The following is a 22,283-nucleotide window of genomic DNA, read 5'->3' as shown; positions in this document are numbered from 1 at the left end:
ATTGTTGCCCAGTTTGGTGGTACAGTTCCAACCTGTGCAAGTCCGGATGCCTCTTGAGACATCATTGCCAAACTTGGCACAAGGGTTTCCAAGGAGAAGGAGGTGATCTTCATCTATGTTTGCAGGCCAGGAGTCATTTTTTAATCAAGCTGGTGGACCAAATGAACCCAAATTAATCATTATTTCATAATTAATCATAATTTTTTCCACCCCCAAAAAATTATTCAGGGCAAGGTCACGTGGTCAGAGTCCTGGGTTGGTGTGTGGGTGTATGTGTGTGCACACAGTCCAAACTCTCACAAATTATACTATCAATTTAAAAGTCATCATATGTTTGGGTTTCTTTGAATACCTGGGCCGCTCCAGGAACTCCCTGCTAATAGTTTATATATAGCTTAACAGAGGACAGCCATGGCACCTGAAAAGCCCATAGGCTTTGTAATCTTCCAGCCCCCATCCCCACTCCTGCTACACACAGCCTGCAATTATTAAGAGCACAAGTGCCACTGCCTCCTACTGCTCCTCCCTTCTATACACAATCCCAGCTTAACCGACTTCTTCCCACATGTAAAGGTAAAAGGTAAAGGACCCTGGACAGTTAAGTCCAGTCAAAGGCGACTATGGGGTTGCAGCACTCATCTCGCTTTCAGGCTGAGGGAGCCGGCGTTTGTCCACAGACGGCTTTCCAGGTCATGTGGCCAACAGGACTAAACCACCTCTGGTGCAATGGAACACCACGATGAAACGCCATTTACAGTGGTGCCTCGCAAGACGGAATTAATTCGTTCCGCAAGTTTTTTCGTCTTGCGAAGCACGGTTTCCCATAGGAATGCATTGAAAATCAATCAATGCGTTCCTATGGAAACCGCCTTCAGACCAGTCCGGGGACAAGGGCTTTTCTTCCCACCCCCAGCATTTTAAAAAACCCCGGGACAGCGGAGGACTTCTCCGCTGTCCGGGGCGATCTTAAAATGCTGGTGGGCAGCAGAGAAGCCTTCGCTGCCGCCTGTCAGCATTTTTAAAAAACCTGCCTGCCTTCCCGGGAGAGCGGAGAAACGCGCGTTTCTCCGCTTTCCCGGACGGCTTTTGAAGTCCGCTGTCCGGGGCGATCTTAAAATGCTGGTGGGCGGCAGCGCTGCCGCCCACCAGCATTTTATGATCGCCCCGGACAGCGGAGAAGTCCTCCGCTGTCCCGGGGTTTTTTAAAATGCTGGCAGGCGACAGGGCTGCCGCCCACCAGCATTTTAAGATCGCCCCAGGCAGTGGACTTCAAAAGCCGTCCGGGAAAGCGGAGAAACGCGCGTTTCTCCGCTCTCCTGGGAAGGCAGGCAGGCAGGCAGGCAGGGGAGAGCAAAGACTTTTGCCCCCCGCTGGCCTTCAGAAGAGGTCCAGGACCTCTTCTGAAGGCCGGCGGGGGGCGAAAGTCTTTGCTCCCCCCCCCGCCTTCAAAAGCCGTCCGGGATAGCGGGAAGCGCTTCCCTGCTATCCCGGACCGCTTTTAAAATGCTGGCAGTGGGGAGCAAAGCCACTTAAAAGAGGTCCCCAGAGATTTCCCTATGGGCTTTCTTCTTGCGAAGCAAGCCCATAGGGAAATTCGTCTTGCGAAGTGCCTCAAAAAACGGAAAACCCTTTCGTCTAGCGGGTTTTTCGTCTTGCGAGGCATTCGTCTTGCGGGGCACCACTGTACCTTCCCATCACAGCAGTACCTATTTATCTACTTGCACTGGCATGCTTTTGAACGGCTAGGTTGGCAGAAGCTGGGAGAGAACAATGGAAGCTCACTCCGTCATGGAGATTTGATTTTTTTAAAAAAAATAATATTTATTGAACATTTTCAAATATAACAGAAAAAAGAAAAAAGAAAAATAAAACATCCATTTTATAACCTTATTTTCATTGATATCCTTTCAGGACTTCCCCGCCCCACCCCCTTTTGTATTCCAATTCCTTCAAATAGATTCAACAAGTTCTTATCCCAAATTTTAAACTTATTATGATTAACCCAATGTTAAAAATGTTTTTCCATCCCCTAAAATCGACCCCGCTCCCTTCCACGAGTTCGCCTCTTTAATATGCAGAACAGGTTAAAATAAAAAAAGATAGAAAAACGAATAAAGTATAGTTTAACACCCTTTGGATTCCAATATCCCCCCCCCCCTTTCCCGGTTGCGTTCCCCAGTCTCCATCCCTGCTGTCATCCTGGAGATCCCACATCTAGGCCGAAATCCTTCACAAGTTCACTTTGCCGTCTTTTTAAAAGTCTTTGCCGGAAAACCCTTTCGTCTAGCGGGTTTTTCGTCTTGCGAGGCATTCGTCTTGCGGGGCACCACTGTACCTTCCCATCACAGCGGTACCTATTTATCTACTTGCACTGGCGTGCTTTTGAACTGCTAGGTTGGCAGAAGCTGGGAGAGAACAATGGAAGCTCACTCCGTCATGGAGATTTGAACTGCCGACCTTCCGATCGGCAAGCCCAAGAGGCTCAGTGGTTTAGACCACCCGCGTCCCTCTAAGTCCCACAAACAGAACAAGGACTCTTTTGTGAGAGGCTGAGGAAGGCGTAGGAAGGAGGCAGGAAAAAGAAGCAAATCAGTTACAGAACCAATGTGATGCATTTAGATTTCATGATCATATCCAGGTTGATCACCTACCTATGCCTGTGGTTTGGAGAGATGAATGCCTCTCGCACTTCCATTCCCCTCTGCCATTCCCTGTGCAGATGCACTGAAGTAGATTCCCTCTGTTGTCTTTCTTACTCCAGGTATCTCCAATTCTGTAAGATGTTCTGGTGTCCTGATCATTGCACCTGTCTGTAAAGGAAATGAAAACACACAATGGGGAAATGAAGCCCTTGGCATTTCAGCAGCCCGTGTGCTACAGATACCTCGATCCACTTGGACTGGTAAAAACATTTGATTTTTTTTTCACACAGTCATTGATCTGTCATACAGACCGATCTAATTAAACACCAACAGTCTATTTTAGTTACCAAGAATCAAGCGGAATTTATTTTTCTACTACTTTGAAAACTTTACATGCTAGTTAACAACGGATTGAGATAAATCACTATTTTGATTTTGCAATTATAGGATTAAAACAGAGAGATGAGTCAGTTGCCCAGGGACAGTTGTGGATTTTATATCAAAGCCTATATGAGCAACTTCAACAGCCTGCTGCAGTTTGGACAATTATGAGAGGATAAATCCTGCCATCCAGGCAACACTCCCAGTAATGGCAAACATATGTATGAGACTATTAAAGATATACCTTAGGGCCAAAGAGGGGCATAATCTGCCACTGGTCATGTACACTGGAAAACATACCTCCTGTGCCCTAGGAAGCAAGTGCCCAAGGAAGATACAAACTGACCCATCCATTGGTCAGTGAATAAATACTCTGTTCCAATGCTTGCCTTCCTCTACTCTCCTCCCGCCACATGCTGATAGCTTCAAGTCTTTCTCCTGCACACATTACCACACTCATCGCACCTCTCTGTGCAAGCAGACATCACCATTCATACAGCTGCTCTCCCTGAAACAAAGTGGCACCAGGAAATTCCTGCCCACTGTGCCTGACAGCTGAAACCCACCCTTGAGAAATGCAGGGTCATGGGGTGGGAACCCTCTGGAGATACTGGAGCTGGGTAGAAGAAAACCTCTGAATCACTCCAAATGGTTTCTCAGCTGTTGCACTTTGGCCACAAAAACCAACATGTGGGAAATAATTGAGAAAGCCATGAGATCAGATTGACAGAATACCATGGCCTGGCAAGGAAACTGGTCTGTGGTTTTATACACCAAGTTCATGTGTGTGAATGGAATCCTGGGAAAGCACTTTTCAAAACATTCAGAGCTGGGAAACAAGGAAACTTCTGTGGGAATAAAACATGGTGGTTTGTTCTAAGAGGCCTGCTCATTTACAAGGAGATCTCCATCCTTGGGTGGCCAGCAGCTGCATGCTTCATAAAAAGGCCAGAAAAGCTTCAATAAAACTAAGCTTTCTAACAGTACATTCCATCGGAAGTATGTTATAATGAGCTCAGTGGGGCTCACTCCCCAGAACTGGTGCCTGAATTTGGGGGATCCCCCAAAATGACTACAACAGTGCGGCAAAATGAGAACAGAGGCTGTGTTATTGTGGGTGGTGGAGCAACTCCATAACAACATACAGAAAGGGCTTAAGTCCACAGATATGGTTATCAACATAGATCAGGAATCAAAATGCCAATCCATCCATACAAACAAACCGAATGCCATCTGCAAGCAGCTCTTTCACATGCTGTATAAGGACGGGGTCCATTTTCTAGCCTGCGGGAGATATTCCCTCATCAGCAAACTTTCTGGGGACTACACAGCAGCGGTGGGCTGGCCAGAGGCAAAAATGGACAGTGCAACAGATGTAACCCTTAGTTTTGTACAACAAGCTACATGCCAACCACACAAAGTCAGGCATTTCTACAACTCCTCTACAATCGCTCAGCTTCTCAACCTCCATCCAAGAAATCAAGAGCCATTATCACAGTTAAAGCCAGGCAAAAAAGTAGTCAAAGGCAGCATGGAGCTGGGCCGGTGAGGTATGTGGTTTGGGGAAGTCCCAAAAGCCCCATACAGAGGCCCCAAGAGCCACACTGGGCCTCTGAGCCAGAGGTTCCTCATGCCTGCTATATAAACCCAAGAATTCTCCTGCCTACGAGGAACAGTCACTGCCTACTCCATAGGGCTATTGAGATATTCTATGGGGCAACACTGTAAAACCTGTGATTATTAGCAAAGATGTATCTACCATTTGTATTGAATCCATTGTTTACATTTTAGATTTGTAGAAGATGCTTCATTAACTTTCAGAAAGATACTGAAACTTTCTGTTCTCTCCTACAGTAAACTGTAGGAGAGAAATCATGATAGACAAATCATGTCATGGAACAAATTGTATCAATGTCAAATAATTGGATCATGTCTTTTTACTAGTACTTGCAAACATTATACCTCCTGGTCTTCCCCATTTGGTAATGCATATGTATTGTCACCACAAGTCAGACTGCAATTACAAATGAAAGGTTGTCTTCCAGGGCTTTAAAGTTTAATCTCGTATGAACGTAAAAACCTAAGACTACTTCTTCATGGTCAATGGCCCATCTAGTCCAGCATCCTGGTCTCACCGTGGCCAACCAGATGCCTGATTGGAACCTACAAGCTGGACCTGAGGAGAAGAGCACTCTTCCCACCTGTGGCTTCCGTCAACCGGTATTCAGAAGTATTATTGCCATGGAGGCAGAGCAAACCTACTTTGAGGGTTTGGGCATTAAAATCCTATTGTTTATGTTAGTAAAAAGCCATGACTTTGCCTCAACAATTAAAAACTAAAAGAAGATATCTCAAAACCTACCAGACACAAGGTTTAGGAGACGAGATGTTTCCAAAGTCAGATTATATGGGTTTTACATTCAGTCAGTGATCTCACTTTTAAGTGGCTTTTTTTTTAAAGGAAAAAAAAGAAAAACATGGAAGCTTTTCTTGTAAACATTTCACTGGTTCAAACTAAAATAAAATAAATAAAATGCTTTATTTGGTTCAAATAAAAATGCTTCCTATGTATGCCAAAGGCTCCATCACCTATACATGGGATTCCCCACACACACACCTCACGGTAACTGCTCCATTTCAGAGCTGTTAATACAGAGGACTGCATATCTACAATGCTTGAGTAGCAAGCAGTTCACTGCTTTGGTTATCTTTCAAACTCCAGTGCTAATCACAATGTGTCCTCAGATAAGTTAACTTAAGTAACTGCATGGAGGGAAATGTACCCATTTCCTCAGTCCTCAACCTAATCCCACACTGTTCAGGAGGCCACCTCACCACCACCACCACATGGAACAGGTACTGGGGAAAAGGGACACAGGTGGCTGGTGCAGAGAAAGACCAGGAAACTTTCCTTCAATGAACTTCCTCACTCTAAATTATTCTAGGTTCCAAGGCAGTGCCTTCCTAGTAAATTCCAATGAAGACACAACCACAGTCTCCAACCAATGGTTTCCTGAAGATACTTTTAAGTTTGTGGCAAAAATAATTGATGCAGCACTAAATTATCTGCCGGTAATTCTGAGTGTATCTGGGAAATAGCATTAGGAGAACACTCTAGCTGCTTCTGAAGTTCACAAGTCTATCTCCAGTTTCTCTAAAAGATAAAGGACTGGTTACAGCTTTCCTGATCAAATTTTACAATATTCCTGGAATGGGAAAACTTTCCCCAGCATGAAGTGCAAGACCAAAGAGCAAGCAGGAAATTTACAATTACAGCATGAATGAGAGGTGTTACATCAAAAGATAAAGCATGATTAGCACTTCATCCACAGTCTGATGTACACTTAAGAGCCACAGGACACAGCAGTATACATGGTAAACATGCACAAGATTGTACTAGTGTAGCACAATCCTACTCATGTTTACTTAGAAGCAAGCCCCAGTATGTTCAATTTGGCTTACTCCCAAGTAAGTGTGTACTTAGTCTTGCAACCTGTGCATTCCACTGAGGACCTCCACACCTTTTCCCCCTGCCCCCCAAATACTGCTGGACTACAACTCCCATTGTCCCTACTGGCCATGCTGTTCAGAGCTAATGGGAGCTGGACTATCACAAAAATCATCTTGGTGCCTGGCCATCGTTCTGCCTTAAGGTGATACTTACTTCTGGAAGTGCAGGTGATGCGTCCGCTGCCTTCTCCTAAGCAAGTACAATCCACCATCATCCATCCCTGATAGGGCTTCTCCCAGATCTCTCCAACAACATAGGAAGTCCCAGCTGCATTATCGTAGCACCGCTCAGCTACAGAAAAATATTTGTGAAAGATACTTTGGTTATTAAAGTTCTTCAGTCAAAAGATGAAACAAGATTTCTTAACTGAGGAGGGGAAGGAGAAATTGCTTCCATTATCTCCTTCCAAACTGCACTAATAGGTGAAGTGAAAAAACAGCATGTGGATATCTAGAAAATATGTCAAACATGAGGCCCAGTTCTCACTACGGTGTTCACCTTTCACTTCAGACTTCATGGGCAGGAATCACATGAATGAATCCTTTTCCATACAAAGAAAAAGTAATGCTCTGAAGTAGCTTGAATGCTATATTTATTTTCTATGTAGCAGGAATTGTTTTGTATTTGAGAGCATTCAATCATGAGTTTCCTCAGATTCAGGATGACCGCCTGAGTGAGAAATAGGCCCAATCGCCATACCAGCTACATTAAGTGATTTCCATATATAACAGCCTAAGGATGTTAGAACATATTCAAAGCAATAAAATAGGGAGGAGAAATAGATATGTGTGTGTACACACATACACACACATTTATCTTTGAAAGAAAGTATCCTGTCAAATAATCAAGAGGCCAACATCTACCTCAAACCATTGCCATAAAGAGCTTTGTTTACTGAATCTGAAGCGCCTGCAGATCCACATTTGATACCTCAGGAACAAACATAAACCAATACATACCAACTGGCTTGCAAGTCCATTCACCCTTCCCGTTGCCAAGACACACGCATTCCAGCATGTAGCCCCCTGTCTCATGAGGCCTTCTCCAGGTATCCCCAATCTTGTAAGACTGACCTCCTTCATGACAGCGATCTGTGAAAATTGCACATAGAATTAGACAGAACTCCTTTATACCAAGACACTGCACTGGTCCATCCAGTCCAGCACTGTCTCCTCTGCCTAGTGGCAACTCTCCAAGTTTCTAGGCAATTATGTTTTCCAGCCTTGCTACCCAAGACCTTTCTAACTAGTTCTGCATGCAAAGCACATGCAGAGGCAGAGGAAGGGGGTGCAGTGGGGGCGGATCGCTCCGGGTGTCTTTGCTGAGGGGGGTGACATTCAGCACACCCGTAACTCCCAAGCCTACCCCAAGCCATCGAGTGAAGGGGGGAGCAGCGCCGCTTTGCCGGCGGCATTCCCCCCTTTCCCCTTCGTTTTGACAGCTGGGGGAGGCTTGGGAGTCATGGGCAGGCGGCGGGCTGAATGTCCACCATCGGCGGCTCGCTCCACCCCTGGCTGCAGAGCACACACAGCGCTCCATGCACCCAAGCAGCAATCCCATGCCTGGGAGGGCACCCTCCACACCACGCCCCCCTTGGGAGTGTGCCCACCCTGGGCAGTGCGGGCATATGCTCCACTGCTGAGCACATGCCCTACCATTGAAAGATGGCTCCTCCCCATAGATGAGCAGAAGCATCAGTGACTCCCTAGACTCCTGTATCCAATTCAGTTGCCCTGCAGACCAGTGTGAGGTGTTATATAAAGCAGCCATTTTCCTCAACAGTCCTACCAGGCAGTCCTTCTTAGAGGAACAGTCTGAGCTCTTTTCCAAAATGGGCAACAGAAATAAGCATCGCTTAAGTTGAAGAAATATCTAATGACCACAACTTGGCAAATTCCTGTAATATCAGAAATGTCTTATGTTCCAATTTGGAAAACCTTACATTTGTAGCAGAGATTGCTGTGTTGCCAATTAACACTGCGGGTTCTTTAAAGGATCTTTGGTAGACAATATGTAAAGGGGGGGTGTCTATTTGAACAGAATATGAAAACCTCCTCAAACAGCAACAACAAAAAACTCTCAAACAGTAAACCTTCTTAAACAGCAATAAAAACCCTCTTACACTGAGAAATAACCCCAAAGAAACTATTCCCCCACAGGTCTCCACCCACATACACCACCAAATTCAATTGCATGGAGTGTTTGTTCCGTCATCCTCTCAGATCACATTGCGCTGCACCATTTGTACCTTCCCCAACCAGGCTGAATAGGGCTCCCTATCTGGGCACTCCAGCCCCAGCAGGAGTGCTCCTGCGTGGACTCACAGGAAGGGTTGGCTGCACAAGGCCAAACCTACACCTCCTCGATCTTCTTGCACATTTCCCATTACAAATAATCTCTCTGCTCTTGGTTTTTTTATGCATGTTACTTTACAGTGAAATTTATGGTTCAAATTCTTTGCACCAAATGGAAATGAAAGCTAATCATTTGATAGAAAGAATACCTATAAGTGTCCACTAAAAAGAAGTAATTGACTCAAGAAATATTTTCTTTTATGCATATCAACAAATAAAAACACTTATTCATAAAGTTTGCATATTATAAAGGCAAGTTGCTTCTCTTTACATAGTAGTTATAATCATGAATAACAGTCCTTATTCTGATATTGGGGTAGACAATGGAAACCTTGTGGCTTCTCTATAGCATTCACATGCTAAGTTCCTGACTGAACTGTGAATTTTTCGACTGAGAAAATTCCTTACAGACTTGTGACATTGTTTGCTATTCCTGCAATTTGGTGGTGGGCAATGGTGGACTTCTGTAATGCCCCAACAGTGTCAGTAAATGTCTTGAGCACATAAGACTTTTGCCTCTGAGCACCTAGGCACCTCTCCATCTCCAATACGTACTTGCAATAGTGCAGCTGATTCTACCACGGCCAGCCCCAATGCAAGTACAGTCCCAGATCATGGAGTCCTTCGGTCGTTCGTAAGTCTCCCCCACTCGATATGTAGCTCCAGTGTATTTGTCAAAGCAGGTTTCTTCCGCTGAGTGGGAAGGAAAGAGTAGATCACCATAGCAGAATATGTAGCACACAGGTTCTAATCCCCCTCCCCAGCCATTTAAAGTGTCATGTATAAAGGGGTCAGGGGGTGGTGACCGGGTCACCTAGGAGGTGAGGCAGGCAGAAAAGTCTCTGGCTGCACTTGGCTCAGCTTCTTAGATCCTAGAGGGCCTAAGACAGAAAGAGCAAAAGAAGGGAGCCCTAGAAACACACAAGTTGGGTCAGATAAGGAAACCTGTATGGTGGAGTGAAAGGGAAGAAAAACAGGGAGGGAATGGGCAGAGATCAAAGCAGGGCCCACCCAGAAGTGAAGTTCACATCTTGATTTGAATGACTCAGCCCAATAGTCCCACCTCAGGTCCCTTGTGGCATAAGATGTGATCCCATGAACTAGGAGTCCTTCTTTACTAGTAATATTCCCTAGGTTTTCTTGCAAGAGAGGCCATGCATTCCTCATTGCCATGGTTTGTACTGTCCTGGTTGCTCTTAAAAAGTGCATAGCCATCACTCCATTAGGGAGAGCTTCTTGATCTCCAGCTAATCTGCTTTCTGGCTGTAGCTAATATGCATGCTGCTCCTCAACTTCCCCTTCTTGACTGCTTTATTATACCCCTCCTGCCAATCTTATCCCCAAAATAAAAAAGCCTGACTCAGTTAGCTTTAACACTTTGCCATCTATTCCACACTGTGTGCGCCCCCCACAAGTTCCTTCTAGTTTAATACTATTATTTCAAGTGCCCTTCTGCGCACAGTGTAACCAAAGCACCTGGCACCTGCATTCCTAAGAGGAACCCAGCTGGATCAGAGCAAGAGCTTGCTGCTCCAGAACCCCGTTTCTCTCCATGTCCAGTCAGAAGCTTCCAAGAAGCTGTCCAAAAGGGCACAAAGGCCCAACAAGCCCTCTCCCATTGCCTGTCTCTAGAATCTGGTCTGCAAAAGTAGACTGCCTCTGAATCTGGAGGCTCAATTTAGTGATCACAGATATTAGCCACTGATAGACTTGTCTTTCCTTCCCCTTTAAAGCCAAGTAAGCCAATCCACACATTTAAGGCAAAGGTGGCACCAACACCAACTCCTGGAGAGAGCCTGCCCATCCCCACAAAGCTTTCTCTGCAACTGAGCGCTAAGCATTTCCAGGTTACTCTTCTGGAGACTCCTAGACAATGAGGCCCAAAATGTTCTGTATGCCCTAGAACATCTTCTATAGCCCTTGCTGAGAGCGGCAGGGAAAGGAACATTCTCTATTGACCACGTAGAGATTCCCTGGCAGACACATCATTGTAAGAGAGGGTTTGCTGCCTATAGTTTGTTTGGAAATCGCTTCACTAGCAGCAGTGCAGAGCACAAAATAGTAGAGTGGTTGGCCAGAAGACTTCCACATGACAATAGACAGGAGAAGCAAAGATACCCTCACATAGGGTTGCCATATTTCAAAAAGTAAAAACCAAGACACCTCCCAAATTGTTGAGCTTTCTTTTATGAAAACGCAAAAAACCCACGATTTTCCAACTGACTTGCGTAAGATCCAGGACAAAGTGCCACCTTGCCTTTCGGAATTTCCCCCAGACATCAATTCCGCCTTTGAAATCCCAGTAATGTCTGGGAAAATCCGGATGTATGGCAGTCCTACACTCAGAGGTATCAAAGCCAAACAAGGTTGTGGGGAGGATAGTCAAGAAGTAAAATGAGTTAAGAACAGGCTACCTTTAAAGATACTTTCAGACAAAGTAGCTCTGTTTATCTCAACATCTTTTGTTTTGAAAAAATGTCTAGTTTCCCCAGAATATTGTTTTTGTAGGAGTGGTGGTGGTGGTGGTAGTAATGGCAATCTTCTGCTTACCCTCAGGCTTGCTTTCGCAGTTGAACCCTCTGCTCCCTCCATAACAGGTACAGACCAGAATTTTCCCCAGGTAAATGCGCTCCCATTGCTGGTTTATCTGATAGTGCTGCCCATTATCATAGCAGCCAGCTGAAAAAGAAAAAGGAGTCTTCAATTACATTCATTTGTCTGGACCACAAATGGTTCTCCAAGCAAGGGGGAGATGTATGTGCAAGGGGGTGGGGTGGATCTGAGCTTTGGCATGCATGGAATATACATTAGCTCCAGAGGCTGCATTCCTTTTGCATCCTGAAACCTCAGTAAAGAGGATGAAGGTTTTTAGGTGCATGATAATCAGCACTCGACTTGAATTCAAAACGATTTTGTCTGTCTCTTTTCCACCATGTTTCAAATTGAACCACGGGAGGTTTCAAATTCTGAAGCAATGCATTAACAGATGGAAAAGATTGCTCAGCTAGGAAGCCTGATCCAAATTTTCATGCAAGACAATGGAAAGACCCCAGTGCAGTTGGACAAAACTCTGACTCTCTCTCCTGGGCAGGCGTGCCTTTGCCAAGACACAGCACAGTCCTCCAGTTCCAAGCATTTTCCTCACTTTTAGTTTTACGTTAAAAGCACTGACACTTCCCAGGGTAGACTGACACTTTTTCAAATAACTTCTATTAAAATGAAAAACAAATGTTACAAATGGTATCTGAAGAAGTGTGCATGCACACGAAAGCTCATACCTAGAACTAACTCAGTTGGTCTTTAAGGTGCTACTGGAAGGAATTTTTTTATTTTGTTTTGACCATGGCAGACCAACACGGCTACCTATCTGTAAATGTTATATCCTGCATTTAACTTGTAAAACATAATTTGTGGCATTCTAACAAACTCACTGCATTAAAGGCTGCTTTTCTAAGAAGCAGCAGAACAAGAAAATCCATAAGGAACAATTATTTGATTAATGAGGGAAGGATTATAACAGGAAGCGGGATATTACAGATATTTAGGCCTATCAACTAAACAGCGTGGATACAGTGGTACCTCGGGTTAAGAACTTAATTCGTTCCAGAGGTCCATTCTTAACCTGAAACTGTTCTTAACCCAAAGCACCACTTTAGCTAATTGGGCCTCCCGCCACCGCCACGTGATTTCTGTTCTCATCCTGAAGCAAAGTTCTTAACCCAAGGTACTATTTCTGAGTTAGCAGAGTCCGTAACCTGAAGCGTCTGTAACCTGAAGCATCTGTACCACTATAGTTCCTTTCCATTTCATGCAGAAACACTGTTTGGTTGAGCAGCTGTCGACTTTGCTTCTTGAAAGTTCTGGACATTTGCCCCACAGACCAGCACACCTGCAGTGGAGCCTTATCTTTGAGGAAGTAACCTTGCTTAGTGTCCTTTCATGAGAAAAGAGACCCAAACAGAAATCTATGGATTTCCCAGTGGCCTCTCTTCTCTCTAAGCATTTATCACTGTGTAGCCCAATAGCTTTATGGGCTGCATGAGTAGTTGGCTTAGGCTCCTAGATAGCTTGGAGCCTTTATTTAGCCATCTACTGTCCTGTTTAATTGTTGTAGCAAACAATTAATATGCACTCTTGTGTTCAGAAAGTGCGTGAATTCAAAAAATGGGAAACTTGAGTTAAATCAACACAGTGCAAATCTAAACATGTTTACTCAGAGACTCCCTTTAAGAGCAATAATATTTAACTTTAGCTTTCTGACTTAAGTGGACCTGGGTCTTGTCATGGCCTGGATGGGAGCCTGTCTGCAAGCCCTGTTTATACCAGGAGGCAAAAATGAGGGATGCAAATATAATAAGCAAACACATAGATGGGTTTGCCTCCTGGTAATGAGGTTATGGGTAAATTCTATTCACCCTATTTCCCTAGAACGAGTATTTCATGTTTAACAGACTGGAGTGCCAGAAAACATTCCCCTCACATCCACCTCCTCGAAAGCTTTCTCTCCCACTTCTGATGGTTTTAAGTAGAAGGGCTTTGGCAAATGTCTCAGTTCTTTAGGCAGAAGCAAATATTTCAGGATTCGGAAAACCCCATGTGTTGAATAGCGCGCGCACACACACACACACACACACACACACACACACTGCACAATTACTTTTAAAGTAATAAGAAAACAGGTAGGGAGTTGGGCAAGAGTATCCTTCCCCAACCTGGTGCCCTCCAGATGTTTCCAACTGCAAGGGGCTGGAGCTGATGGGACTTTTAGTCCAAAACATTTTGAGAGCACAAGGTTGGGGGGAAGGCTGAGGGAGAGGAACAGGAAGACTTCCAGATCAATTCACACCTCTGCCCAAAGCACAATAGGATTGCCAGATGTCTCTTCTCTGAAAGGACCCTCCATTATTCAGCAACAACCCAGACACTACCGATATTTTAAAAAATAGCCAGAGCCCCATGCAAGGCGCTGGATGCGTCTTGCTTGAGACACTAAACATCAGGATTTAATTAATTTTTTTTAAACAACGACACCAACTAATACTGCAATTCAGTGAGTTCACTGGAGCTCACTCCCAGTCCCAGGTAATCCGTTACAGGATTGCCAGTTTACAGCGCTCAATAGGAGGATGGGATAAGGAACTTTGGCACAGGCATTGACTTCCTGCGCTCTCCCGAGTTTCTTAAACCCTTCGGGAGAAACGGATGTGAAAGAGAGAGACCCTCGGAGGGCTTTCTGCCTCCTTCCCCCGCTGGGCTCTGCCCTCGGAGCACTCACGCTTGCTCTGGCCGGCCGGCACCGGGGGCTGGACGACGTGCTGGGCTTGCCGGCGGGTCTTCTCGGCCGGGACCTCGGCGCTCTGGACTCCGGCGCCCAAGGAGAGGCTCAGCAGCACCAGAAGCAGCCGGCGGGACGGGCTGCCGGGCATCTTCGCCAGCCAAGCGGACTTCCTTCGGGGTTGCGGGGGGGGGGGCTCCTTGCCGATGGCCCCTCTGAGCGCTCTGGCTGCCTCTTGCTCCTTGGCGGGGGCGCGCCGACCTTGCAGCGGGCGAGAAGGGCAGCGCGCTGGGTCCCGGCGGGCTTATATGGAGCTCCAGGCGCCGGAGACCCCGCGCGGAGCGGGGCGGGGGGGGGGCGAGGAGGAGCCGGCGGGACACCCCTCGGAAGGGCCAGCCGCTCGCTGATTGGCCCGGGCCGGCGGGTGACGTCGCGGGGAGTTGCATTCCAGGGCGAACAAAAGAGGGGGCGGGCGGGCGAGGGGCGAGCCGAGTTGGGGGGCCGGGGGGGGGCCCTCGCCCGCAGCCCCGCCCGAGGGATCTCCAGCATCCAAGCCGCCCAGCATAACCTGAAGCACCGGGACGCAGCCAGACCTTGTGGCACCTGAGCCGGACCCCCAAGGGCCCCTTCCCCCCCCCCGCACACCTTGCCCTCTCCGGGAGGGGAGCCGGCGGATCGGCCGCCTTGCCCCCAGCCAGACCATTGGGTCCACCTAGCTCGGGGCCGCGGACACGGGCTGGCAGCAGGGGCTCGGCGGGGTTGGGGATCGGGAGACCCTGTGCTTGCGGGGCTTCCCCCAGACGCGCCTCCCGGACGCTGAAGCCCCCCAGCCCAGCCCCCGGCCCAAGCATTGCGAATTAGGGTTGCCCTGCGCCCGGGGTTTCCCGGACACAGACGGAAATCGGCCGTCGGAAACAGGGTCTGGGTGGGAATCGGGTTTTTTATGTCCGTGAAAATGTGGGTGTATGGCAACCTATGCCAGGAGTGTAGATTTTGACGAATGTCAATAAAAATAGCTCAAAAACTTTTCTATTTTTCTACATTTTGCAAGAAAGCAAACTTTGGGCGAAACTTTAAAAAGCTCAACAGCTTTTACTGGTCCAGTTCATCTCAAGCTTATGAGTTGCACAGGTAGAATGCCCCCAAAGCAATAGAGAAGCAAGCAGCACTCCTCCTTAAGTTTCTTTCCATGTTACTTTGCATTCTTATAATAAACGCAAAACCAGATCAACTTCAGAACTTCATTGACTACTTTGACAATATTGTTGAAAATGCTCCCACCAAGCAATGTGTATGACACATTTATAATTCATTGCTTTGAGTGGCAATTAATTAATTATAAATTTGGATACAGTCTCTAGTATGTCATTCAGTTTGACATAAGCCTTCTGTCAATGCAATCCTCGCGTCATTTTTATTTTTATCTAATAAATAAGAGAACTGCGAATGTGGTTTGTCCCAAGTCATGCCAGTGAGGGAATGACTGAGAAGTGAACCTCATGATTTGGTTGTAAAATAATTGTCAGACTCCTTTCCAAAATTGTATTTGTTCTAACACAATTATTTCCAGTTGTTTTTGCCAACTGTGCTCTAATTCAAAATAATCTTCAAAATATCTTCAAAAGTAGACATGTAAAATCATCCAGAACTGGAAATACCTCACATATTCATATTCAGGATTAAACGTTCATTTGCGGAATGGAACCCTTGCTGTCTGGTTGTGTAATTTTCTGTAAAAAGATGCATAGCTGAACATCTACCCACACAAAGAAATACTGCTTATACAATTTATTTAAAACATTTGGTTAGTGGCATCTACAAACTCTGAATACGAACATCAAGTGCCTTATGGGAAGGCATGTGGAAAGGCGACCAGACGCTACACCTGCATGTGTGGATCATAGCCCTAAAGGAAGAGGTGATGTTACAGTCTGTTCATGCAGCCACTTTCTCCCAGAACTGAATTGGGAGGGGGGACGGGCGTTCCGGAGGGTTGGCTAGCAGACACTGGAGCTCCATTCATAAATACAGTCAACAGCAGACTGATCTGGCCAAGACTTTCAGCTTGGATACCAGATGGCTAGGAGGTTCAGAACCCATGAATTACCCCAAAAGGAAGGATAGAGATTAGCAATATAGAAATATTTTCTAAAGAACCCATGATGCTAATCTTAATTTCCCTTGGTTTTTCACATGTTTCCTAATATACAAAACCATTCATTTTGGAGAAATTTTCGATATGAAATGGCTTGATATTTTTCTACATGTGTACCTTGCAGTGTGCACATGTATACCACGTGTGCACTGCAACCCTAACAATGTCACTTCAGAAGTAATTTCTGTTCCATTTAATAAGGCTTACTGTCAGCTAAATGGGGTTAGGATTGCAAGCTTGGAAAACTTTTCCTGCAAACTAATTGTTAACAGCAACACAATTTCTTTCCTGGTATAATGTTGAAACAGCTAAATAATTAAATTATAATATCAGGTAAAGTCTTTAAACAGCATTCATGAATATTGGTAAGTCCATATTAGACATGTCTGTCAGAGGGAGAGAAAGGGATTCAGCTTGCAAGGCAGGTCACTATTGTTATCTTCCTGTTGTGAGAGGCTTGGCTGAGACAAGAGTGGGTTGCCTAAGCGCCACCAAGTGAGTTCATGGCTAAAGTCAGAGGTGAACCATAGTTCTCAGCTTGCCTTGTGCATGCCACGCAGCAGTTCACATCACTCACACTCATGTGAGAGGGATGTGGTGATGCCATGGATAAAATGATGGGCTGCCCAGCAGTGATGCTCACTGGCCGAACTTTGTCAAATGTCTAGCTTCCTGCAAAGATTTAATGGAGAAATCAATGGACAAAACTAGAATTGGAAAGCTCTTCCACAGTGAATACTATTTTAGAGATGATTAATAATCTGATTCTTAAATTGCATTTTTCACATAGGTATGGGTTCAACTCACAATAACGAATCTTTGCCTTTTAAAAATCACATCTGTGACCTGACTCTTGCATTCTTCTGCTGACATTATGCTAACTCATTGTCCTTAGATTTAAAACCAATGTAATGTTTTGATATTCACAAGCTTGACCATCTTGGCTTGGGTCTGCCAAGTCAAGGAGATCCCATTAATCTTTACCCCACACCAAAAGCATTAAGTGGGGAAATGCTATGGGCTGCTAGACATCAGATTTTTCTCCTCCCTGTTTTAGAAAGTCAGTAGTGTGTGCTCTGGTTTTCAACTGGGTTTTAATAAGCCAATGGAGATTAAAAATAAGTAACCTTCTGTATCTTTGCTTAATGGTAATGTTTAACCCAAACATTTAACTACCTTTTAGTTACATTTCCTGACCCTTAATGGGGTCAAATGCCCTCCTTTTCATCTGGTTGCAAATTCTTGGGCTTCAGACAGGACAGTCAGAGGGACTCTTTTAAAAAAGTCATTTTCCTTTTAGATTCCTTGTTTATTCTAGAAACCACCCCAAGCATGCTTAAGATATTCTCCTGACTTGCCTTACCCAATGGGATTGTCTGCCAATAAAACTCACAGCCAGTAAGATAAATTCTTCTCTCTTACTCACAGTGGACAGTCTTATTTACTTGGGATTACATGTGTGGGTGACTGGGAGCACAATTTGTTCCATTGATTAAGCTACTCAGGCTGCATCAATTCCAGGCAGTATTTGGGGCCAAATGAGTATGGGTGAACTCCCACTTATGGTTTTCCTTCAGAGATAATATCTCTTTGTAGACGAAGGGCATCTGCTTTGCTTCTGCTTCATCACCTTTGCCTCTTCAATCACACCCCACGGGCAACCATTTCCCCACTTCACGTAGCAGTGAATGGTCTCTCCCAACAAGGAAAGGAACACAGATAGCGGTGCTACGGCCATCTATCAACTGATCTAGTTACTCAGAAGCCTAGAACCTTGTGGTGATTCCCATAATGTTGGTTGTCTAATTATCTTATCTTCAATACCAGGCAGCAGACAATTTTAAACCTGAGAGTGGAGGGGCAACCTTATGTCTGAACTGAACAAGCACAGGAAATCATTGTGCAACGTGCAATTATTGTGCAATCACCAATTTATCTGGTATCTCCTTCTTCTCCCTGTCATGTGGAAATCTCACTAAAACAGGATTTCTTCCCATGACACATTGAGACCCAGCAGTGCTGCCTGGAGTTATCAGATGTTTCGCAAGAGCCGCTGTTGTGAGCTGGAAGTGAAACTCTGTGAGGCCAGGAGCTGAAATCTTTGCATTTCTGGTGCCTGGCTGTGGCTAACTGAATATTCAGAAGTAAACATCAGGTTTTCATGGGGAAAGTGACAGGATGGGCAGTGTGTGTGGGGACCACTCAGACCTGTGATTTGAAATCACTTGAAATCATAGGGCAAATGGAAGTTAGGTTTTGTAGAACTCAACAAAAAAGAAGCATAAGGACAAAAGTCATTGGCTCTGGCTCCACGTACCATTGGGCTCCCTGCCTTCTGCCCTTCCAGTTCCAATGGACGCCAGCCACCACACACTGATGTAAGCAAATGTTTGGTTTTCTGGTGTTCCCAGAGCTCTGTTGTACTAGAACTCTCAAATGCCATTATACCACCACTCTGAATTCAAGACAAAACTAAACATTACAAGGAAGACAAGGGGGGTGGCTGTTGCCACAGCACCAGGTCCATGTTAAGTTTTCCCCTCCTGGTCTGTAGCTTACCTCATGTCCTGACATCATTACAGTGTACACTACCAGTGACTGCAAATAATGCCAGTTACAGATAGGTAGCCGTGTTGGTCTGCCATAGTCAAAACAAAATAAAAAAATTCCTTCCAGTAGCACCTTAAAGACCAACTAAGTTAGTTCTTGTGCATGCACATGAAAGCTCATACCAAGAACTAACTTAGTTGGTCTTTAAGGTGCTACTGGAAGGAATTTTTTTATTTTGTTTTGCAAATAATGCTTAACTGAGGCATGGAAACACACAGTGGAATGACATTCGGCCATGGAGTAAGTTGTGCTAGATGTTATGGTGGAATTCAATTTAGCTTGGCCCTTTTGGGAAATAGCTCTGGGTTCCTTGCAGTTAGCATTGCAAGCAGATTAAATGTTTTGCTGGAACTATCTAATATTGGTACTGAGAGGGATGCAACAAGCATTAATATAACAGTTTCCTTATTCAAAGTGCTTTATGTACGTTATCCTGGTGTAATCCTCACAACTCTGCAAGTGAAGTCAGAATGATTGTCCTAACATTAAGACTGAGAGGTTGAAACAGAATGAATGACTTGCTGCTTAAGGCCAACTAGTCTGTTCATGGCAGGGATGAGAACTGAACCAGGGACATATCCTGATTTATTACTTTCTCCATTACATTACCTCTCTAGAGCTTGCCTTCTAATGGTCAAAATTCTTGCATGTCTTGACCAAACCTAGAAGACTCCTGACTTGCTAGCACTCACAACCAGCAGAGTGCTAATGTCTCTGCAGGCTATATCCGTTTATCCCTTCTTGGGTGGGCAGCTTTGCGAACTGGCATACTGCAGGCCAGATCATCCCCCACTGCCAAATGGTGGCAGGAACTGGAGGGCGTTGCCTGGGCATGAAACCACTCCCAATAGTGGCACTTGGCCCTGCACCCAGGACCAGGATAAATTCTGGGCTTGCCTCTTTTCTCACTGTGCCAGTTCTCCTACCCACACTCCCTCAGATTATGGATGTTGCAGATGGTACAACCTTGCTATGGATGATGTTGGTCACCATATTTTGGGGCCAGACAGGAATTTTCACCACCCGGCAGCTTGGCACCAGCCATTTGGTTTTTGCCTTCCTCATAGCAATCGTCACAACTTTGTAAGGCATTGGGTAAGCATAGGTCTTGGTTGGAGGGGAGGTTTAGCCTCTGTCTGCCCCTCCACAGGTAAACGTTTATCCTGTTAAAAGTATCTGGGAGGAGTGGCTCCTGTCCGGTGCTCAGAAAGGGGCTGGGGCCAGACCACTCCTCCAACTTGGGGGCTGCTCCGATTTGACGCAGGTCATAGGGCATCCCTTGCAGCTGGCTTTACGCTTAGTGACACCACCAGCAGACGGGCTGGAGTGATATACACATTTGCTTACCCCAGTGCCTATAGCCAAACCTTCACATCTGTAACCAATAAAGTTGTGGCCTTATTTGATCCCAAAACCAATATTCTGTGTGTTGCCAAGTTATTTGAACCCTAGGGAACTGCGTGGTCACGGGGCCTCGACACGCAAATATATGTTTGCTTAACAGGGCAGCCCCATTTTATTTTTTTTACAGTGCATGAGATTCTCTGGGGATGCCCCCCTGGGACTTCACCCCACATGCAAATGTGGCTCTTAACATGTTTTCCTTTTATCTGCCTGCAACTACAGAAAAGTGTGGCTGCAGTTACTTACTGTTTTCTTCTACACCCTGATGTGAAACCTCTGGTCAAATTCTCCCCTGCAAATGATTTGCAGCAGCAGTGTAAAACAGTACTAGCAGTGGTGGAGGAAGAGGGGTGCGGGGGCGACCGCCCCGCCCCTGGCAGCGTGATCCCGGTGGGGTGCCATCATGGCTGTCCCCCACCAGGGGCGCCGACTTATAAAAAATATTGGGGGGGCGGGGGCCCATACCGACTAATAAAAAATATTGGGGGGGCCCAAGACCTCCAAACCGCTGCTGCTGGGGGAACGAAAGGGGAGAGCCCCGGGCTGCCCCAACCTTAAGTGAACCTGTGAGGGCCCGCCCTTTGCGGCAGCCGATTGGCTGCTGCCGTGGGCGGTGAATATTAATGAGCTAGGGGGAATCCCCGCTTCTCGCGGTGCTGACGCCAGCCCTGTGAGATTGTTGATGGGTCGAGAGCCCACAACCCCACCCCCTCTCTAGATCGGGAGTGGCTTTGTTTTAACTCATTACTGAATGTATTGTAAAAGGTAACTATCGTCAAACAAGGAAAATAAAAAATACCAACATAATTTTGTGATTTTACAAAGCATAATATAACTAATAATTTTCTTAAATTATTGGGGGGGGTGGAGCCCCCCAAACAAATTTTTGAGGGGGCTCGGGCCCCCTCAGGCCCCATGGAGTCGGCGCCTATGTCCCCCACCAACCACACTGGGCACCACACCCCTGCAGGCAGTGTGCCATGCCCCCAGGACTCACGCCGCCCCACCCCTGCCTGCTCTCCGCCCCCTGGTGCCAGAGCATGAAGCTCCGCCACTGAGTACTATTTGAGAGCAATTTTCCTTTGTAAGTTAGTAACTGTAACTTCCATATAATGTTTAAGGTATTAGTTACAGTTGGAGCATATTGGAGTTTGTATTGATGAAATCTAAGTTTTTCTGTGACATCCAAAATACTTTTAAAAAGCTGGTCTTTGATTTAACAGTGGGTTGCAATAATAACTAATATTTAGTTATTGAAACAACTGATTTCATCTCCCAATTATACTCAAGTTGTATGTAAGGCACTATAGCCCTACTGATCTCAATGGAGCTAAAATAAGTTTGCCTTAAGTTATTTGTGGATTAGTGAGCTATGTGGAATTAAAACTCAGCTAGGCCTGAATCCTGAACCTTTAAAAGTAATTGGACTTCCCCAGTCAATTTCAGCAGGAGCTGGATTGCTTGCTAATACTTAGGTTAAGAACAGTTAAAGGAAATTATCTACTACCATGTACTTAACAGAAGTGAAGTCCAGCAGAGTTCTGCTTGTTCAGTGGCAGCCAAAAACCTAGTCCTGTGCTTCAAGAAAAGAAGCAGAAGAAAAACAGTTCATCCCGTGTCACAAGTGACCCTGGCAGATGTCAGTACAGATGACATTTGAGATCCAGCTATTGCGGTGCTACTGTTGAATTAAATGCTGGCAGTTCCACTTGAACAAAATGATTAATATACAAAGTCTTTGACTTTTTTCTGTAGCACTTGAACATTTTGGGAGTTGAAATGGTTCAGGATGTTTTGTCAGTTCTGCTGCCTGGTAATCTTGAATCCAGCTGCAATCCAGCCATTAGTTGCCAAACACATCAACTTTATTAACTTGTACCACTTTCTCTGGGGCAAGACTAAATGTTATAATTCTAAGGCACATAAAATATGTCTACTTTGTCCTATTTAA

At 45.5% G+C, this 22,283-nt stretch overlaps 1 protein-coding gene across 8 annotated transcripts in view; it reads right to left on the bottom strand.

Moving 5' to 3' along the window:
• FN1 (fibronectin 1) overlaps positions 1 to 14,330 on the bottom strand; it is a 74,418-nt gene extending 60,088 nt beyond the window's left edge. For all 8 annotated transcript variants that reach the window (XM_081850673.1, XM_081850674.1, XM_081850675.1 and 5 more), the window contains exons 1-6: positions 14,164 to 14,330; positions 11,439 to 11,567; positions 9,444 to 9,581; positions 7,494 to 7,625; positions 6,688 to 6,825; positions 2,652 to 2,810 (exon numbers count right to left, since the gene is read on the bottom strand). In XM_081850673.1, coding sequence (XP_081706799.1) covers positions 2,652 to 2,810; positions 6,688 to 6,825; positions 7,494 to 7,625; positions 9,444 to 9,581; positions 11,439 to 11,567; positions 14,164 to 14,314 — 847 coding nt within the window. In that variant the 5' untranslated portion in view covers positions 14,315 to 14,330. The remainder of the gene's footprint in view (positions 1 to 2,651; positions 2,811 to 6,687; positions 6,826 to 7,493; positions 7,626 to 9,443; positions 9,582 to 11,438; positions 11,568 to 14,163) is intronic.
• Positions 14,331 to 22,283: the final 7,953 nt, after the last annotated feature.

Source organism: Podarcis erhardii, assembly GCF_964252035.2.
Source record: "Podarcis erhardii genome assembly, chromosome: 1".
Lineage (NCBI taxonomy): Eukaryota > Metazoa > Chordata > Lepidosauria > Squamata > Lacertidae > Podarcis > Podarcis erhardii.
Note: the sequence above shows the minus strand (reverse complement) of the source record. Positions and strands in the feature narration are given on the sequence as shown.